The sequence below is a fragment of the Oncorhynchus tshawytscha genome, linkage group LG01 (assembly GCF_018296145.1).
Source record: "Oncorhynchus tshawytscha isolate Ot180627B linkage group LG01, Otsh_v2.0, whole genome shotgun sequence".
Taxonomy (NCBI): Eukaryota; Metazoa; Chordata; class Actinopteri; order Salmoniformes; family Salmonidae; genus Oncorhynchus; species Oncorhynchus tshawytscha.
In genome coordinates, this window is record NC_056429.1 from 70,411,187 (window position 1) to 70,430,548 (window position 19,362).

The 19,362-nt window shown below is 38.7% G+C and overlaps 1 protein-coding gene across 1 annotated transcript in view; it reads left to right on the plus strand.

Moving 5' to 3' along the window:
- LOC112255933 (zinc finger, CCHC domain containing 24) overlaps nt 1-9,402 on the plus strand; it is a 58,061-nt gene extending 48,659 nt beyond the window's left edge. The window contains exon 4 of the mRNA XM_024428787.2: nt 3,713-9,402. Within this exon, the coding sequence (XP_024284555.1) occupies nt 3,713-3,826 (114 nt within the window). The 3' untranslated portion in view covers nt 3,827-9,402. The remainder of the gene's footprint in view (nt 1-3,712) is intronic.
- Nucleotides 9,403-19,362: the final 9,960 nt, after the last annotated feature.

The following is a 19,362-nucleotide window of genomic DNA, read 5'->3' on the forward strand; positions in this document are numbered from 1 at the left end:
CACAGAAACAATCACCCACAAAACCCAACACCAAACAGGCTACCTAAATATGGTTCCCAATCAGAGACAATGACTAACACCTGCCTCTGATTGAGAACCATATCAGGCCAAACACAGAAACAGACAAACTAGACACACAACATAGAATGCCCACTCAGATCACACCCTGACCAACCAAAACATAGAAACATACAAAGCAAACTATGGTCAGGGTGTGACAGGGACAAATTCATTTATATGTGTATTAATTATTTGGTCCCATATTCATAGCACGCAATGCCTACATCAAGCTTGTAACTTTACAAATATGTTGGATTATTTGGCTATTTGTTTTGGTTGTGTTTCAGATTATTCTGTGCCCAATAGAAATCAATGGTAAATAATGTATTGCGTCATTTTGGAGTCACTTTTATGGTAAATAAGAATATAATATATTTCTAAGCACTTCAACATTAATGTGGTTGCTACCATGATTTCAGACAATCCTGAATGAATCGCGAATAATGATGGGTAAGAAAGGTACAGATGCACAAATATCTTACCCCCCGATAAATGTTAACATATTTTAACCCGCAAAACACCCGTCTCAACGTCAACCGTGAAGAGCCGACTCCGTGATGCTGGCCTTCTAGGCAGAGTTGCAAAGAAAAATCTATATCTCAGACTGGCCCATAAAAATAAAATATTAAGATGGGCAAAAGAACACAGACACTGGACAGAGGAACTCTGCCTAGAAGGCCAGCATCCCGGAGTCGCCTCTTCACTGTAGACGTTGAGACTGGTGTTTTGTGGGTACTATTTAATGAAGCTGCCAGTTGAGGACTTGTGAGGCATCTGTTTCTCAAACTAGACACTCTAATGTACTTGTCCTCTTACTCAGTTGTGCACCAGGGCCTCCCACTCCTTTTCTATTCTGGTTAGTGCCAGTTTGCGCTGTTCTGTGAAGGGAGTAGTACACCGCGTTATAAGAGATCTTCAGTTTCTTGGCAATTTCTCGCATGGAATAGCCTTCATTTCTTAGAACAAGAATAGACTGAGTTTCAGAAGAAAGGCCTTTGTTTCTGGCCACAAATGCTGATGCTCCAGATACTCAACTAGTCTAAAGAAGGCCAGTTTTCAGCTGTGCTAACATAATTGCAAAAGGGTTTTCTAATGATCAATTAGCCTTTTAAAATTATAAACTTGGATTAGCGAACACAATGTGCCATTGGAGCACAGGAGTGATGGTTGCTGATAATGGGCCTCTGTACGTCTATACAGACATTCCATTCAAAATCAGCCGTTTCCAGCTACAATAGTAATTTGCAGTGTTTAACAATGTTTACACTTTATTTCGGATCAATTTGATGTTATTTTAATGGACAGAAAATTTGTTTTTCTTTCAAAAACAAGGACATTTCTAAGTGACCTCAAACTTTTGAACGGTAGTGTACGTTTTTTCAAGTCATGTTTAAAAAATGATCTGAGCGGTAGATCTCGGCCTGCATTTTGAATCAGAAGTGATCTAGGCTCAGAAAATGTAGGTTACCACTGGTGTAGGGGACTAGGCGCACAAGTGCATAGGGGATAGGGGATAGGGCATAGGGGCTAGGGGTTGCTTGCTGCTTTGGATTTGGACATACAGCTACATTAGGATTTGCATGGATCTTCATCCATTCTTCAATGCCATTGAGGGTTCTACTATACTGTAGCTATGGTCACGGTCACAACACCATAGATATTCATATTATGATAGAATGATTCAAGCAATATCAGGCGACTTCATCAGATCAAACCGATGATGAGAATGTATTAAATCACCATTAAGCGCAGCATTCACAGTGATTATTCTCACCAAAGTCAGTCTTTTAAAACGGAAGAGAAAAGTCTCTGTTCGATGGAAACAGCTTGTGGGAAAAGCATGCTCATTTCTGTGTGTGTGTGTGTGTGTGTGTGTGTGTGCGCGCGCTTGCGTGTGTGTGGTGGCTAGCACCACACTCACGGGCAAATTCCACACATTTGCTATGTCACCCACTTCACATATTTCCCCCTGTCAGCATTTGAGAATGAACCACTAACCCCCAGGTACTGCACACACACACACACACACACAGAGCTTGGCTCCAACAGAAAGGACTGAGGGAAATGAATTAAACATTGTGTATTTTTCTTATCTTCCAACGTTGGTATCTGATTCCCAGATACGCTTTAAACTGCAAGTCTTCATGTCCTCAACAGTTCCTGTTAGGTGGTATAAAGCTTCCTGACCTGAGCCCTGACCTTCTAAATAGCATCAAATAGCACATTAGTCCCAGGAGTCTTTGACTGGTTCAGGCTCAAGATCAGAGTGAAACAATAAGATCAACCATCACAGATGAGTTACCTTACGTATTCTAGACTGTCTATGTGCTTCTATAGTTTTCACATTTCACGACTTTAAGAGAGGCATCCGGATATCTATGGCCGGATGGAATCTGGTTTTGGATTGAAAATATGTGTGGCATTCATTCAAAATAAACTAATCATGAAAACAGTTTTATCCATTTAATAAATACACAGACAAACCGGACAGATTGCAGTCCTTCAGTCCAAAACCCAAGATGTTTAACTATCAGATTATTTTTCCTACGAAACATATACTTTGTCATCAAGTACATCCTATTTTGGAAGCCAAACTTAACATTGTGGGTATGTTTGATATGTATTTCATGTTATTATCAGTAAGCCTTTAAAGCTAGTGGCAGACAGTCATGGCGAAGGCTGGCTGCATTGTCTTCTTGCTCTGGTCCTTGGCAACCTGGGCCTTTATCCATAAAGTGTCTCAAAATAGGAATGCTGATCTAGGATCTGATCCGCTCTGTGCATATCATCATATTCATTGTGATCTAATAGGAAATACTAAGCTTAGATCAGAGACACTTTATGAATACGGGCTCTGGTTTTGACAAGTTATAGAATCAGTCTGAGACTGTCGGTCTGGAAAAAATAACAGTATCATAACAAAAAACTCTGTAACAACATTGGGTGGGAAAGCAAATGATTGCTGAGGGATTGTATGTGATCGACATCCAACAAACCGTTGGCGCTGAACGATACCCTCTGTTGTCCTTCATATACTTTCCAACAAACCATTACTCCCAGTGGTGTAGCTGGTATTTTCATGCAGGTTTATATCAGCAAACATGTGCCTTGGACCTCTTTCTGGAATTATAGCATGTAGGGTGGGGGCTTTGGTCAAAGGTAGTGCACTACATAGAGAACAGGTTACCATTTGGAACGTCGACTCTGTCATTATATCGTGTTAGCGAGAGAAGGAGATCTGTTAGGGTTATTTGCCTCAGCTCTGACACCAATAACAGAAACTACACTGACTCCAGGTCTGAAAAAATCCAGGGTTAGTTCTTGTGGCCTGAGATTTTGGAATACAACAGAGCTGGTTTGAGTCCCAAACAAACTGCTGGCAGATTGAAGGCTTTGTGTTGGGTGTGTGTGTGTGTTTGTTTGTGTTGAGTGTGGGGTGAATTGTCAGTGTGTGGTTAGCACCCAGTATACTGTAGAACTGAGGTTAACTCTTCCCCCTGTCATGTTATCACCATTGCAAACATTTTATATAGTGTGTATACTTGTACGTGATGAGTCTCACTCTTCTCTTTCTCTACCTCCCTCTCTGTCATCCATCTTTCTCTACCCCCTCTCCCCATCTTTCTCCCTACGTAATTCTCCTCCCTGTTAGCGTCCATTGGAGAAGCCTGATGGCCTGGACGTCTCAGACCAGAGTAAGGAGCACCCTCAGCACCTGTGTGAGAAATGCAAAGTCCTGGGCTACTACTGCCGACGCGTGCAATAACACCTTAACATATACTCCCGCCCCTGGCTTCAATCCTCCCCTCCCTCTCATCCATCCATCCTCCTTCTCCTCTCCCCATCTCCATCACCTGTTCCTCACCCCTTCCACTCCTCCTCCCCCTCCCTTGTTCCTCCTCCCATCCCCTCTCTGAATTAGCCGTTAAACCTCCTTTTGGGGAGGTTTGTCACTAAACACAGTTCCTGGTCATTATCCCTACACCTACTGGCCCTTTCTTAATGGTAAAGGAGTGAGAGAAACTGATCCAAGATATGTACTTAGTGATTAAAAGCCCACAAAGTGCTCTTTCTAAACAGTGATAAAACCCCACAAAGTGCTTTTTTTAAACAGTGAAAACTTGCCTAAATAATTGTATGTAAATATCCTCAATCATGACAGGGCCTTGTAGCCTTGTGTACCCCACGCAATGTGTGTGTGTATAATGTGATATTGTTCTCACTGACAGTATTGCCCTCTCTTTGGTTTCATTACCTCACTTTGGGCTCTGTTGATTTTGTGGTTACAGAAGCGTTTTCCCTGCCAAGTGAAGTGTGTGTGGATGTTCTGAGTGTTAAAACAGACAGAGACAGGGCCTCTAGTGATGGTAATGTAACAAAGGTCCCTAAACCTTCTATCGTCATGGACTCAAGTCGGGGTCAATGTCTGGTCAAATGTCAACCTATACATTAATAACTGTGAATGAATTATGAATTGATTATTGATTGATTAACGGAGGGATACCGCACCATACATCCCTGGCTTACATGTTATATGTGGTGTATTTATTATTTGTCGTCTGTTTGTCTGTTGTGCAATTTTGAATTGATTTTAACTGGGATATATACAAGTTACTGTCAAAATCTAGGAAACACCAACATAAAGTGTCTTAATAACAGGGCCAGAGCAGCTTCAATGAACCTTGGCATAGATTCAACAAGTGTCTGGAACTCTATAGGAGGGATGCGACACCATTCTCCCATGAGAAATTCCATAATTTCGTGATCTGTTGATGGTGGTGGAAAACGCTGTCTCGGGCGCCACTCCAGAATCTCCCGTAAGTGTTCAATTGGGTTGAGATCTGGTGACTGAGACTGCCATGGCATATGGTTTACATAGTTTTCATGCTCAGCAAACCATTCAGTAACCACTTGTGCCCCGTGCATGGGGGCATTGTCATCCTATGGTGGCATAGCCATGGTAGCCAAAATAATGGCAAAAATCATGGCCTGCCCAGCATTTTTATACATGACCCTAAGCATGATGGGATTTTAATTGTTTAATTAACTCAGGAACCACACCTGTGTGGAAGCTCCTGCTTTCAATATACTTTGTATCCCTCATTTACTCGTGTTTCCATTATTTTGGCGGTTACTTGTATATGAATGTGTAATAGTATAATAGTATATATATGTGTATGTTTTTATATCAAAGTATTATTGTGTAACTGCTTCTAATTGTCTATAGAAACTACTTTAGGTTGAGAATCGTTCTTCGTTTAGATGTAGTACCGTGATAATAACATTGATGTTTTGTATTTAACATGCTATGCATTTACGTCAGCAATGAAATTAGTGTTGAGGTATTAATCGAGATTTACAAATTGACCAGCTTTGAAAATTCTTGTCCAAAGCCAAATGCAATAAGAGCCGTTTCTGTTATGATAAAGACTGAATATCCAGTTCCTCTTAGCCAATATACCATTCACACAGTATTTAGACTCTCAAGTGTTAGATTGAACCTATCTGCAATGCTGTAGTCTTTTTTTGCCTACCTAATTTAATACTTTACTTCCAAATAATCATTTTATTATTGTAATGAGTTCCTTGAACAGTAATTCCGTCCTGTACTCTATGTATGCAAACAATATTCTTATTAAGGACTCAACTTCAGTAGTCTATTTGGTGTAGGATGCCGGTAGATTGACATGGTGGATTTTAGTTGATTAGAACTGGTATTTAATCTGGTATATACAGTAAATAAGTAATCCTTATGCATTTCAAAGTGGTTTTATAGTATACATATAGCATTTGCAAATTCACATCTTTTTTAGGACTCACACCTGACCAATAGAGCTGTTCCAATCTTGTAACGCTACTTTAAGACAGCTTTATTTACCTAGAAATATGACAGTGAATAGAACTAATATCTTTTTCCAAGGGGTTTATCTCCTTCATAGTGTGTCAAACAGGTGACAGCAGTAAAGGATGTCTGGGGAGAAAGAGAGGTAAAGGGATGTAGGTAAGATGAATATAATGTTTGGTGAAGAAAAAATAAGTGGGAAAGTTGTCTTGTAACAGACAGCCATGTTTTGTTTATCAGAGGACGTTTTGTAAGTGTGATGATGGATTAAGTTTACGTTTCTGTGTGTTTGATACCACATCATGATATAAACATTAAATAATGTCTTTAATAGAGGAGGTAACTAACCATTATCTCTGTTTTCAAAGATCTAGGCCTATACTTTAAACTTTATCGTTGGAGAATCTAGAGGGAAGAATATCTTTGATCTAACATTTTGTAACGTTAGGTTTAGTTGTATTGTAGCGATAGAGGTTATTGACACTTTTGGAACATTTATGTTGTGAGTATAGCTGAAGAGAAGTTTGCTACCAATTTTCAAAGCTGAGGTGTATTTTTCAAATCAAACACATTCGTTTCTCAAATATTTAGAATGTGTTTAATGGTTCTATAAAGGTTGAATTAATAGTTGTATATTTTATATTATCTTAAAAGTACCAATGTGCCTTGTAAAAAGAGAATAATTATTTTTGAAAAATTTGAAGGAAATGAAATAAGAGGGGAATTGAACTTAGTTTGGAACTGGATTAAACTAAGTAACTCTGAGGTAGTGTTTTGCCAAGTTTGATGCAAGTTCAAGATGTGAATACAAATGGGAAAACAAAGAACCTTACCCCATTAGAACTGAGAAGTTTCAACTGGCTAATGTCTTCCTCTACAACATTTTTTTGAGTTTGGACGCAGTAACTAAAGCATCTGGCAAAAACAATCACACACACTGTAGCTAGTCTGTTGTCATGGAATCAACAACAATGTTATTTTGAAGTCAGTACACTAATGTGAATGAGGTTTTGACTAAAAGCTGGATACCTCATCCTCGTTCTCCGGGATTAAATCTGATCTCATTTGGGCTTTTAAAGGCAATTTCCGATTGAGACGATATGCAGTGTTTTACTGTGAATGGGATCTCCACAAATGCGCGAACATTTCTTTTAAAAGCTGCAATGCCTATAACTCGTGATCGGATTGAATCCCGTCCTTGAGATGATAGTCTGTTTATGACTTAATGATTGATTTAACAAACACAAGTTGGAGTTTAGTCTGTTGTCTTACATACAATGGGTGGATACTGAACAATGCCTTATGCATCATTTGTCAAAACTTGGACATCACACTCAGTTGGTTTTAGTTATATGGGGAGGTGAAGGATAGTTAGCCTGTTTCCAGATCTGTTTGTGACTCTTGACAACCCCTATAGTCATTGTGACAGCACAATTAGATCTTGAACCAGCCTACAGGATAGTAGTCTACTCATAAAATATTAGGCATTATAATCGCGAGGAGATGCATCATAGCCATTATATGGATATTGTATTATCATCTGAACAAAAATGTTTTTTTAATCATATTTGATGTGAATCGTATTGATGTTGAGGGTTTCGTTCGTTGATTACAGGTCATAGCAGATTATTATTTTCTCCACACATAATGTTGGGATCAATTCTATATTTTCAGTACTGTAGCTAATACAATTGATCTGTTTCTCTGTCATATCTAATAAGTGTTATAAAACCAACTACAACCGAGCAGAACACTGCTGATATCCTATCTTTACAATATATTCTAGTCTTTATTCTCTTCCCAACAGCAGTTGTATGTTTCCATTAGCCATCTCCGTTAGCTTGGGTATTAGCCAACTAAACCTAGGCCTAGATTAAATCAACTGCACAGCTGATGTGTTGAAGGAGTCGGAGGTATAACTGCATTGGAGCTGTCCAATCAGTGAGCAGCTGCTCTTGATCATTGTCACGAAGCCACACACATCCCACTTGCGTTAGAAGATCAGAACAAGAAAGTGTAGGATATAGATTAAATAATTATGCTCAAATTGAAAATCATTCAAATAAATAATGAGGGCCTCCCGAGTAGTGCAGTGGTCTAAGGCCACTAGAGATCCTGGTCCGAGTCCAGGCTCTGTCGCAGCCGGCCACGACTGGGAGACCCATGGGGCGACTCACAATTGGCCCAGCATCGTCCGGGCAGGGTGGGTGCAATGCACGCGGACACGTTCGCCATGTGTACAGTGTTTCCTCCGCGGTTGGCTTCTGGGTTAAACGGGCATTGTGTCAAGAAGCAGTGCGGCTTGGCGGGTTGTGTTTTGAAGGACGCATGGCTCTCGATCTTGGCCTCTCCGGAGTCCGTAGGGGAGTTGCAGCGATGGGACAAGTCTGTAACTACCAATTGGATACCACGAAATTGGGGAGAAAAAGGGGTAATATATATTTTTTTAAATGAATAAAAAGAAAAAACATTTCTATCAGCCTAATCGAGGTGTAGATTACATCTCACATTCCAGTCAGAACTTGTGAACATGGCTGCATGGGATATCTCTTACTGCGACTCTTTCCAGCCAATGGCAATGCCATTTTCCACTTTAGGTACAGTATAATTCCAGGAGCGGCTTGTGGATTTGACAACTCTAACTCCGTTCCACCTCCGACACTGCCAAAACAATTGCTATGCGGATGACAGCTAAAGCAGATCTAATTGAATAGAACCCCTAAAGTGCTAATACTGATCAAAATCGATATGCATTAGGCTTATGAGTGCTCTGACTTTTAAGGAATATAAGGATAAGAATATCCTTAAGAATATAAGGAATATCATGAAGAATATAAAGAAAATATAAAATTGCCCAATATATTGTTGTGGGATAGTCTGATTCCGTCCAGACCAGTTTGTGAAGAAGAAGCCATGTGTTTGAGATGGCATAACGAGCCAATGGAAGCAGTTCATACAATGTGTTTATTGTATTTAAAACGTATACAAATGCTTTTTCAGATGTGTTTTTTTGTCTTGAATTTAGGGCTGGATTCAATCCGTATCGCAGAAGATCAGCGTAAAAATGTAATGGTAATTTCTGATTGAGCCGACATAATCAGCGTTTAACGTGAATACGGTCTCCACTAACAGGGGAACATTACCTTTTAAATGTAATCTGCGCTACAATGCGGAGCTTCCGTGATGCTTCTGCAATACTGATTTAATCCAGCCTTGACATATACTTGATTTTTCTAGTTCCTTTTCGGTATGGGTTTGTTATTTTCTATGAAAGATTTGTGTATTTTGGAAAAAAATACTTTATAGATGTAAAAAAAAAAAAAAAAAAATCTTAATTTTTCCCTCAAATACATTTTACAACTGACTGTTTATGTATATATTAGATGGCCATCATTTTTAAGGATCTTAGCTCCTCTGAAATGTAATGCAATTTTGAAGCTTTCTATGTGAAAAAGGGCCTATATTGCTGAGAAACAAATAAAGCTGGGAGTTTTTTTGTTGATGTTTTACAATGACCTGAGGGGTTAATCCTACAGAAATATTTATGAAAAGAGTTTTTACAACACTTTAAAAAAATAAATAAAATAAGCAACAGTTACACTAAGAAGAAAATATTGAAATACATAGATTAAAAAAGTTGGTACATAATTATGAATACCCTTTACTCAATTATAAGCCATTGTGTGTTTTTTTTGCAGTTAGAAACTTTATCAGTATTGCATAACCCAGAATGATACCCAAGTGCTTTAACTAATATGTCAATGAGTTACAATTTGTGTCCTTTGAATAACATGCATTCATGTCGTATTACGAGTATTGCATTGTTATGAAAATGGCAGACATAATTACCAATGTTTTGTTATTCAAATTCTATATCATTGATTAAGATGTTACTAGGTTAAGCAATAATACTGTTTTGTTAACATGCAGAAGAAATCATTGTTATATTTGAATGACTGATACTCGCCACTATATAAGCACATTCAACTGTGAGTTCTAGTTTGCCAAAGCAGCTACAACAAGGACATTTGTGAAATAATTATTTTTATTCATAGTGTAGTAAACCTGGACTCAGGGGTAGACTTAACATAGTAAACATAAATCTGTCTTCTTCCGTGTAGTATAATATGTTATGTTTCGTATGGTATGTTACAAATTCCAATTTGTTGTGGGTAACGTTAGCTAGGTGGCTAACTGGCTATAGTTAGCTAGGCTAGGGGTTCGAGTTAAGGTTAGGTTAAAGGGTTAAGGGAAGGGTTAGCTAACATGCTAAGTAGTTGCAAAGTTGCTAATTAGCTAAAACTGTCCGTGATGAGATTCGAACACGCAACATTTGGGTTGCTAGATGTTTACGTTATAGGTTAGGGGTTAGGGTAAAGGGTTAAGGGAAGGGTTAGCTAACATGCTAAGTAGTTGCAAAGTTGCTAATTAGCTAAAACTGTCCGTGATGAGATTCGAACACGCAACCTTTGGGTTGCTAGATGTTCACGTTATAGGTTAGGGGTTAGGCTAACAGGTTAAGGGAAGGGTTAGCTAACATGTTAAGTAGTTTCAAAGTTGCTAATTAGCTAAAACAGCTAAACTGTCCATGATGAGATTCGAACACGCAACCTTTGAGTTGCTAGACGTTCACGTTATAGTAACCTTCTGTCTCATGTAGCCATACCAAACGTAACATGTCATACTAATTTGAGTGTCCTGAATTTATATTTAATATGTTACATCTAGTCTATGAGACCAGGCTGTAGTTCAGAGTGTAACTTACTTCTGTTAATCAAGTTTGTGAGACAAAATTACTATTATAGAGTTTGCATGTGCATGTGTTTTGATTTTAAATGAAAAATGTGTATTACTTTGTGCAATGTATTTAATTTTAGCACTGTAACGTAGTTGGCTACATACTGTAATGGGCTATATAGAGTCTGTCCTTAATAGCACCCTATTCATTTTATAGTGCAGTACTTTTGACCCAGCACATAGGGCTCTGGTCAAAAGTAGTGCACTATTTCGAGAATAGGGTGCCATTTGGGATGTACAATAGTCTCAGCATTCTCAACAACTTCAAATTGATTGTTACTAGTCATAAAAATGTATCGTTCACTGATAGTGTATAGCAATTTATACATACTAACTGAATGTAGTGTTTTAACACTTAAGTGGTCGATTAGACATTCATGTTTGTTCTTTGACGTCTGTAACGTTTTGAGATTGTATGCTATAATTGGATTGAGTGAGTTAGGATGATGAGTGAAAAGTTGTTGTGGAAAAAGAAAATAACACTTCTGTTGCAACACGTCCCTGAAATGGCATTCCCAAATGTGCCTTATTTGTTAGTTAAGAAAACAACAAACTACTTTCCCACTGGGCACAGACGTCAATTCAACGTCTATTCCACGTTGGTTCAGTGTAATTTCATTGAAATTACATGGAAACAACGTTTATTCAACCAGTGTGTGCCCAATGGGTTAGAGCTTTAGTGCTATTAGGAATTTTGAGGAATTAAAATAAATGTTAAATTCGAAACATTTGGATAGTGTTATTTTTCAGTGCATTGTTGAATTTGTACTATTCAATATACTGCCGTTGCTTCTTAGTTCACCTCGCCCACTGAAAAGCTAGATAGAATTTCACCATATTGCTTAAATAGAACTATCCAATCCACTCAAATCTACACAAGTACCCAGGGGTTAGGGATCAGGGGCTACAATACAACAATACAGCTTTAGGGCTCTATGCAACCGTAGCGCTGAAGATCCGCTTTTTAGCACAATTGACAATTATGTTCCCGTGGTCGCGGAGACTGTATTCATGGTAACATTGCATACTGTATGCCGGCTCAATTGGAAATTACCTTTACATTTTAACGTAGATCTTCCACGATACTTCGGCGATACGGATTGAATCCATCCAATATTGTCCATATGTTACAACGAATAAGCAGACATTTGTTGTCTACTCAATTCTACTCAATGGTGGGGCTCAGGGCTGGTTCAAATACTGTTTAAAATACTTGAAACACTGAGTGTTTGCTCTAGCCCACCTCGAGTGTCGACGGACAGGGTTTGATGGGAGTTTTCGATGGTCCATTAAGCCAGGCAAGCTCAATAAAGCACAGATCAAGTATTTCAAATAGTATTTGAACCCAGGTTTGGTCTGCACTGCGGAGGTCCGCTGGTTTGTGTAAAGGAGAAATTAGGACGATGCCTCAGGAAGCTGTTGTCAAGTCCTGGAGGTCCTATTCTAGTTCAGACTAGTGTTGAAAAGATCCGGGGTAGGGAAAGTGACAGGTTTATTTCAATGCTTATTTCAACACTTTTACTATTACATTGTCATTTGTATGAGTTATCAAGACTTCCAGTTCTGTACTTATAAAACCTTTTCTCTAAACTTTGTTTCTCTGGGTCATTTACTCTAAATTAGTGAATATAAACCAGATAATAAAATGCAAATAGTTTTACCAAAGCTGTGGATAGGTTTTTTAACTAAGCCTACAGACTAGATCAAAGCACACATTCATGCTCACTTCATGATATCCACTGAGTGGACAAAACATTAAAGGCATCTGCTCTTTCCATTACATACACTGACTAGGTGAATCCAGTTGAAAGCTATGATCCCTTATTGATGTCACTTGTTAAATCCACTTCAATCAGTGTAGATGAAGGGGAGGAGACAGGTTAAAGAAGGATTTTTAAGCCTTGAGACAATTGAGACATGGATTGTTTATGTGTGCCATTCTGAGGGTGAATGGGCAAGACAAAAGTGCCTTTGAACGGGGTATGGTAGTAGGTGCCAGGCGCACCAGTTTGTGTCAAGAACGGCAACACTGCTGGGTTTTTCACACTCGTGTGCATCAATAATGGTCCACCCAAAAGACATCCAGCCAACTTGACACAATTGTAAAAGGCATTGGAGTCAACAAGGGCCAGCATCCCTGTGGAACGCGTTCGAAACTGTGTAGAGTCCATTCCTGATGAATTGAGGCTGTTCTGAGGGCAAAGGGAGGGTGCAACTCAATGTTAAAAGGTGTTCCTAATGTTTGTTATAGTCAGTGGAAATGCATGTGATACAATAACTTAATTGCTTGTAATGATTGTAAACATCTTATTGTTTAACATGAGTATATAAGTACACTCTTAGAAAAAATGGTGCTATCTAGAACCTAAAATGGTTATTCGGCTGTCCCCATAGAACCCTTTGAAGGACCCTTTTTTTGGTTCCAGGTAGAACCCTTTTGAGTTCCATTTAGAACTTTTTACATATAGGGTTCTACATGTAACTCAAAATAATTCTACATGGTACCAACAAGGGTTCTCCTATGAGGACAGCCAAAGAACCCTTTTGGAACCCTTTTTTCAAAGAGTGTAGGGCTAGGGCACTGGCCGTAGTCTGTCAAGCCAAGTTTCCATGCACGGGCTTGGACACACATTCCAAATAGCAAACACTTCACAAGAGGGTGGGGACCCAAATTATATTAAGTTTGTTATAACATCCCTAGCTCAAACATAGAAGCGGGGATAAAGTGTCTCTATGGCAACAATGTAACTGGAGAATTCAAACAAACGGTTGGGAACTCAGAGCGCATGGTTTCGTTTAAGAGCCATGGTTGCTATTTCACGTTCAGTTCATTATTTACTTTCATAAAGTATTAGCTTGATAAGCATCACCACCACCCAGACACATAGTTTGCGTTTAGACAGGCAGCCCTATTCTGATCATTGTTTCACTAATTTGTATTTTAACCAATCAGATCAGATCTGAAAAAGATCAAAAGTGATTGTTCAAAAGACCAATTGGTGGAAGAAATATCAGTATTGGGCTGCCTGTCTAAATGCAGCCATAGTCTGGTTTTTCAGTCTCTGCCCTGGTCACTCACTGAATTTCACCAGGGGAGAATTGTTCCGTTTACAATAAAGACATTAGTGCTAGAATAGAGGGAAGAACTGAACAATAGAAATATAGTAACTACAATCATAAATAGAATGTTTACATCCTATTTCTATGGTAAGAACCCACACAAAAGAAAGTTGGTGTACTGTACATCAAACTAAATGTGGTTTTGCGAAAATATTTTACAACACACAAAGTTGGTAAAATGTATCTGCATTCTTAACAACTGAATTGCTCATTCACTACTAATGATTATAGCATTCGCCACTAACTGTTTTCCTGTATACTACTGCGGTATAACTGTAGATTGACTTGTATTGACCTGTATTCTGCACACACATTCAAATCACAAATAGTCAATGCACTTCTACTATAGAATCATTGCTCTCTTTTCTAATAAGAGTACTTTACTTCCAGTATGTTGGCCTTCTCAGCTTTGTTCCAAGCCAAGTGAGATGAAACAGATGATATCCCAGTATAGGGAGGTTTCATGGACAAATAGAAGCCAAAGGCGTGATGTCACATCCTGCACTGAAGGACAGGAAGTCGTGTTGGTTGTCTGGCTGTCTAAAAAAAGACATTGGATCCTTACCAGGAAGTGTTAAAGGCAGGAGTAATTAGTGATGTTGGCACACAGGACACAATGAGCAACGGAGTACACTCTTAAAAACATGGATTTATTTGGGAATAAATGTACAACATTATTTTATACATTCTATATGTCTCAGGTCCATCTTCCATGCCTAAATAGTTAATAGATTATTTTCTCTACAAAAATATTACTGCGACATCCATAGAGATGGAAAGAGGCCTCATAATTTTATCCGTGCCATTATGGCGTCTGTGACAGCATTGGCAGCGCCATTGTGGCTATCTCCATTTTAAAGAAGTAATTTGTCTTTTTCTTTTGTTTTGAAGTGTCAAGCTTATGTTGGTGATTTACCGCCACCTGCAGTGCTAGAGTCCTGAACCAAATCTTTTATCATTTATTTATTATAGCCACTAGATGGTGGGATTGAAGCCATTTACAAACCATAGCACCCAATTTCAAGAAGACAATGCTCTGATCATTGGTTGATTGCTCCCAACCCATAGGAATCCAAACCCAGTTGACTACTTTAAAATGGTGGATGCCCTCAATGGCCATGCTAAAACGGGTTACATCCATGTCGAGTTCTCTATCCATCTCTATGGTGACATGTAGGAGATTTGTTCTATTATCTTTGACATGGAAGTGCAGGCTTTCTCCTTGAGGAAAGATACTGGAGAAACTAAAATAACACATTTTTCATAACCTGTAGGTAGGTAGGACTGGGGTCTGAACAGAGTTTCTATAACCTATAGGGAACGCAATATGTGGTCTATACTTGGCATGTAGATTTCTCACTTATGGGTAGCACAAATTTGGATATGGTGTGTATGTGCAAATTAAAACTGAAGTATTTACTATAATTCAAAAAGTGTAGTATTTTTGCAGACTGCAATGTTTCTGCAGGCATTACTGTAGTATTTACTGCAGTGTTTTCTTGCAGATAGTACTGTAGTATTTATATAGTATTCTACAGCAGTAGTTCTTAAAAGTTCCTAAAAGTAGAATGCACAGGGTGCAATTTTGAAAGTGGGTAGGTAGTGCATCAGCAGTTTTCCTCATGTCAGTCATTGCAGACCGTAGAGAGCTATTTATAACTTGTCAGAAATTTCCAGATCAACTAGCCCTGGAAGGGGGGCATGAGTAGTAAGCACTACACGATTGAGGGATACTAGTATTCTAGAGTATACCTACAGTTAGCTACAGAATTCTATAGTAAGGACGGTAGTATTCTACACTGAACTGTAGTCTTTTTTTATGTGGGTACATGCAGAGAAAACCTATTTCTCCAAACGTTGTTTCCATGGATCAAGTGCTCACATAAAGACTAAATAGTTAGGAACACTGTGGGGTAACTGGCTGCAGAAGGACATAGAAAAGCAGATAGAACACATCTGGATTGGGTAAAGGTCTATTCCCCCCACCATAACTGGAGCCAGACTGTCATTATCCAAGAGAACATACCCTGAGCTGGAGTGTCCATCTATCAACATGGGGTAAAGGTTTAGTCTAAATAAATGTTATTATGATAAATGGGATGTTGACTTGCTTGGAAAGTAGGTCATTTGTAACTATTGAAATAACCTGTCTGTGTTGTCAATACCGCCATCTAGTGGAGTGAAGACACTACTTCAACAACTTCAATTACACTGAACAAAAATATAAACGCAACGTGCAGTAATGTTTTTACTGAATTACAGTTCATATAAGGAGATCAGTCAATTAAAATAAATATATTAGGCCCTAATCTATGGATTTCATGACTGGGAATACAGATATGCATCTGTTAGTCACAGATGAAAGTAGGGGCTAGGATCAGAAAACCAGTCAGTATTTGGTGTGACCACCATTTGCCTCATGCAGTGTGACACACCTCCTTCGCATAGAGTTGATCAGGCTGTTAATTGTGGCCTGTGGAATGGCTTCTCACTCTTCAATGTCTGTCCGAAGTTGCTGGATATTGTCTGGAACTGGAACATGCTGTAGTAAACGGCTATCCGTTTACTCTGGTGAGTATGCAGGCCATGGAAGAACTGGGACATTTTTAGCTTCCATGAACTGTGTACAGATCCTTGTGACATGGGGCCTTGCATTATCATGCTGAAACATGAGATGATGGCGGCTGATGAATGGCACGATAATGGGCCTCTGGATCTCGTCACGGTATCTCTGCACATTCAAATTGCCATCAATAAAATGCAATTGTTGCATTTTGTTGTCCGTAGCTCATGCCTGCCCATACCATAACCCCACTGCCACCATGGGGCACTCTGCTCACAATGTTGACATCAGCAAGCCACTCGCCCACACGACACCATATACGTGGTCAGATGTTGTGAGACCGGTTGGACGTACTGCAAAATTCTCCAAAACAACGTTGAAGGCAGCTTATGGTAGAGAAATGAACATTAAATTCTCTGGCAACAGCTCTGGTGGACATTCCTGCAGTCAGCATGCCAATTGCACGCTCCCTCAAAATTTGAGACATCTGTGTCATTGTGTTTTGTGATAAAACTGAGCATTTTAGTGGCATTTTATTGTATCCAGCACAAGGTGCACCTGTGTAATGATCATGCTGTTTAATCAGCGTCTTGATATGCCACGCCTGTCAGGTGGATGTATTATCTTGGCAAAGGAGAAATGCTCACTAACAGGGATGTAAACATATTTGTGCACAGCATTTGAGAGAAATAATAATTTGTGCGTATGGAACATTTCTGTGATTGTTTATTTCAGCTCATGAAACATAGGACCAACACTTTATATGTTGCGTTTACATTTGATAGTTTTGTTCAGTGTAAGTGTTTTACATATTAAGGTCGACGAACTAGGGTCAGACTGAGGAGGTAGCTGGTGAGCTAGGGTACCTGTATGGAGCCAGATACCTACCAAAAGGTTGAACATACGTATTCGCTAGGATCGTAAGAAGTCAAGCATGAAACATGAAACGTAAGCGTTAAAATGGATCTGTAAACGTATGTTACTACTATGAATTAACATTTACACGTTCAATTCTTACTTTATATCTCCCTTTACTCAGTGACATATATTTGTTATGTGTACAAACTTTTGTCAGTAATGTGGCATCTGCAAAGGACATGAACTGAACGTAGTTAGCTGAAGTTAGCTGGTCAATCAAGCAACTCTATCCCAGATGTTACAGTTGCCTTGCAGCTTCTAGATTCATTTCCAAAATAAAAGTCTAAAGCTTGTTTTAGAACGGCATTCAATTACGACGTTATACCAGTAGATGACATAGTATAGGCTTGGGCCTTGATAAAGACGCAGAAGAATCTTGTCTAGAATAACCACCCGGGTTGCAAAATAGAAAGTAAGTAGGCTAGGCCTATTCCACTATCTAAATATGCCATGCTGTTGTGTGTTATTTAATGACCATATAATGGCATCATTTATTTGTATGGACGTGTGGGGATTATCTTAGCAAAGGAGAAAGGCTCACTAACAAGGATGTAAACAAATTTGTGAAGAAAATTTTAAAGAAATAAGCTTTTTGTGCGTATAGATCATTTTGGGGATCTTTTATTTCAGCTCATGAAACATGGGACCAACACTTTACATGTTGCATTAATATTTTTGTTCAGTATACTTTAACATTATGTAGCTAACCGTAGCCACCTCTATGATGATTCGTCCCAGAGATTCGTTGTCAGTTGTGATGACAAAATACACTACTGGGTTCTTGACGGGTCCAGACGAAAACAACATCGTCGCAGCAATCGCCAAAAGAGCAATATTTTATATGATTTTTAATTTGCAACATCTTTGCATAGTTGTCAACATGACGTTCTGAGAATGGGGGTGTGTGATTACACATGACATTGCAAAGACCCCCAAGAGCGACACCAAATGATGATGTTGTGCACATAGATAGCTAGTCCATGAAAATTATGAATACATCTGTCTACAATATATTCAATAGTATTTTGATTTTTATTGTTAGAATGTCTTATTCCTCTCCCCATCAAAGCCTTTACTCCAATATTGAACTCTGTATTTTAGGTCTAAATAACTTTATATGTGATAGACAGGACTCTTCCTTTTTAAGGTAGTTTCAAACTGGGCAAGCATGTAATACTCATATTGTTATTGAAAGCTCTTAAACTGACTTGACTGCCAGTGACTGCCAGTTACTGTCATTAAAGTTACATAGAGGATAGAAGATGTAGGCTATTGGAAAACCAAGACCATGATGCATGAGTTTCATTTGAATACATATTTATTAGATAAATATTAGGATGTCACGTCATCTAACTACATACAGTTTTGCAAGACTAAAAATCACAATTCTTTTTTTCTGACCAGTTTAGTATATGAAATGACTGTACACAGAATGTACAAAACAAAAAAGACAACTGCCACCTGGTGTGTCAATCACTTCAGATTGTACCTCGGAAGTAATATTTTTTGCCTAATCGTGTAAAAACTGTAAATTTGACAAAATTGTACAAACTGTAAATTTTGTATCAACAATTTTTAGGAACCACTCATGGTTCCCACAAATCCCGATTGGTACCTCAAAATTTCTTTATTATTTTGTTGTTGTAGCACCTTTATAAAGTACACAGGTAATAGAGAAATACACAGAAGTTGAATTTTACACAAAGAGAAACAAGTGTGTATTTTTTTTTTCTTCCAACGGCCGTGTTTGAGAAGTAGATAATAAAGTATCTTACATAAATGAACAAATGTGGTCAGGGAGAGGACTGTACAGACTATCTCAAACACGTACTCCTTTCCCACAATTCAACAGTCTCTTCTGACAGGAGGATGCAAACTTTACAAATTCTAAATACACAATGCGTATCATTGTCCCCTGCGTGGGGAAAAATGTCTACATTTCTGTAAGTTAATGTGTCTCTATTTGTCATTTACATAATGTACATGCATTCCTTAGACCCTCCAGACCCGTTTCTTACTCTTCTCTTGCATTTAAGTGGCCGAGTAGAGAGGGCCGGGGGGG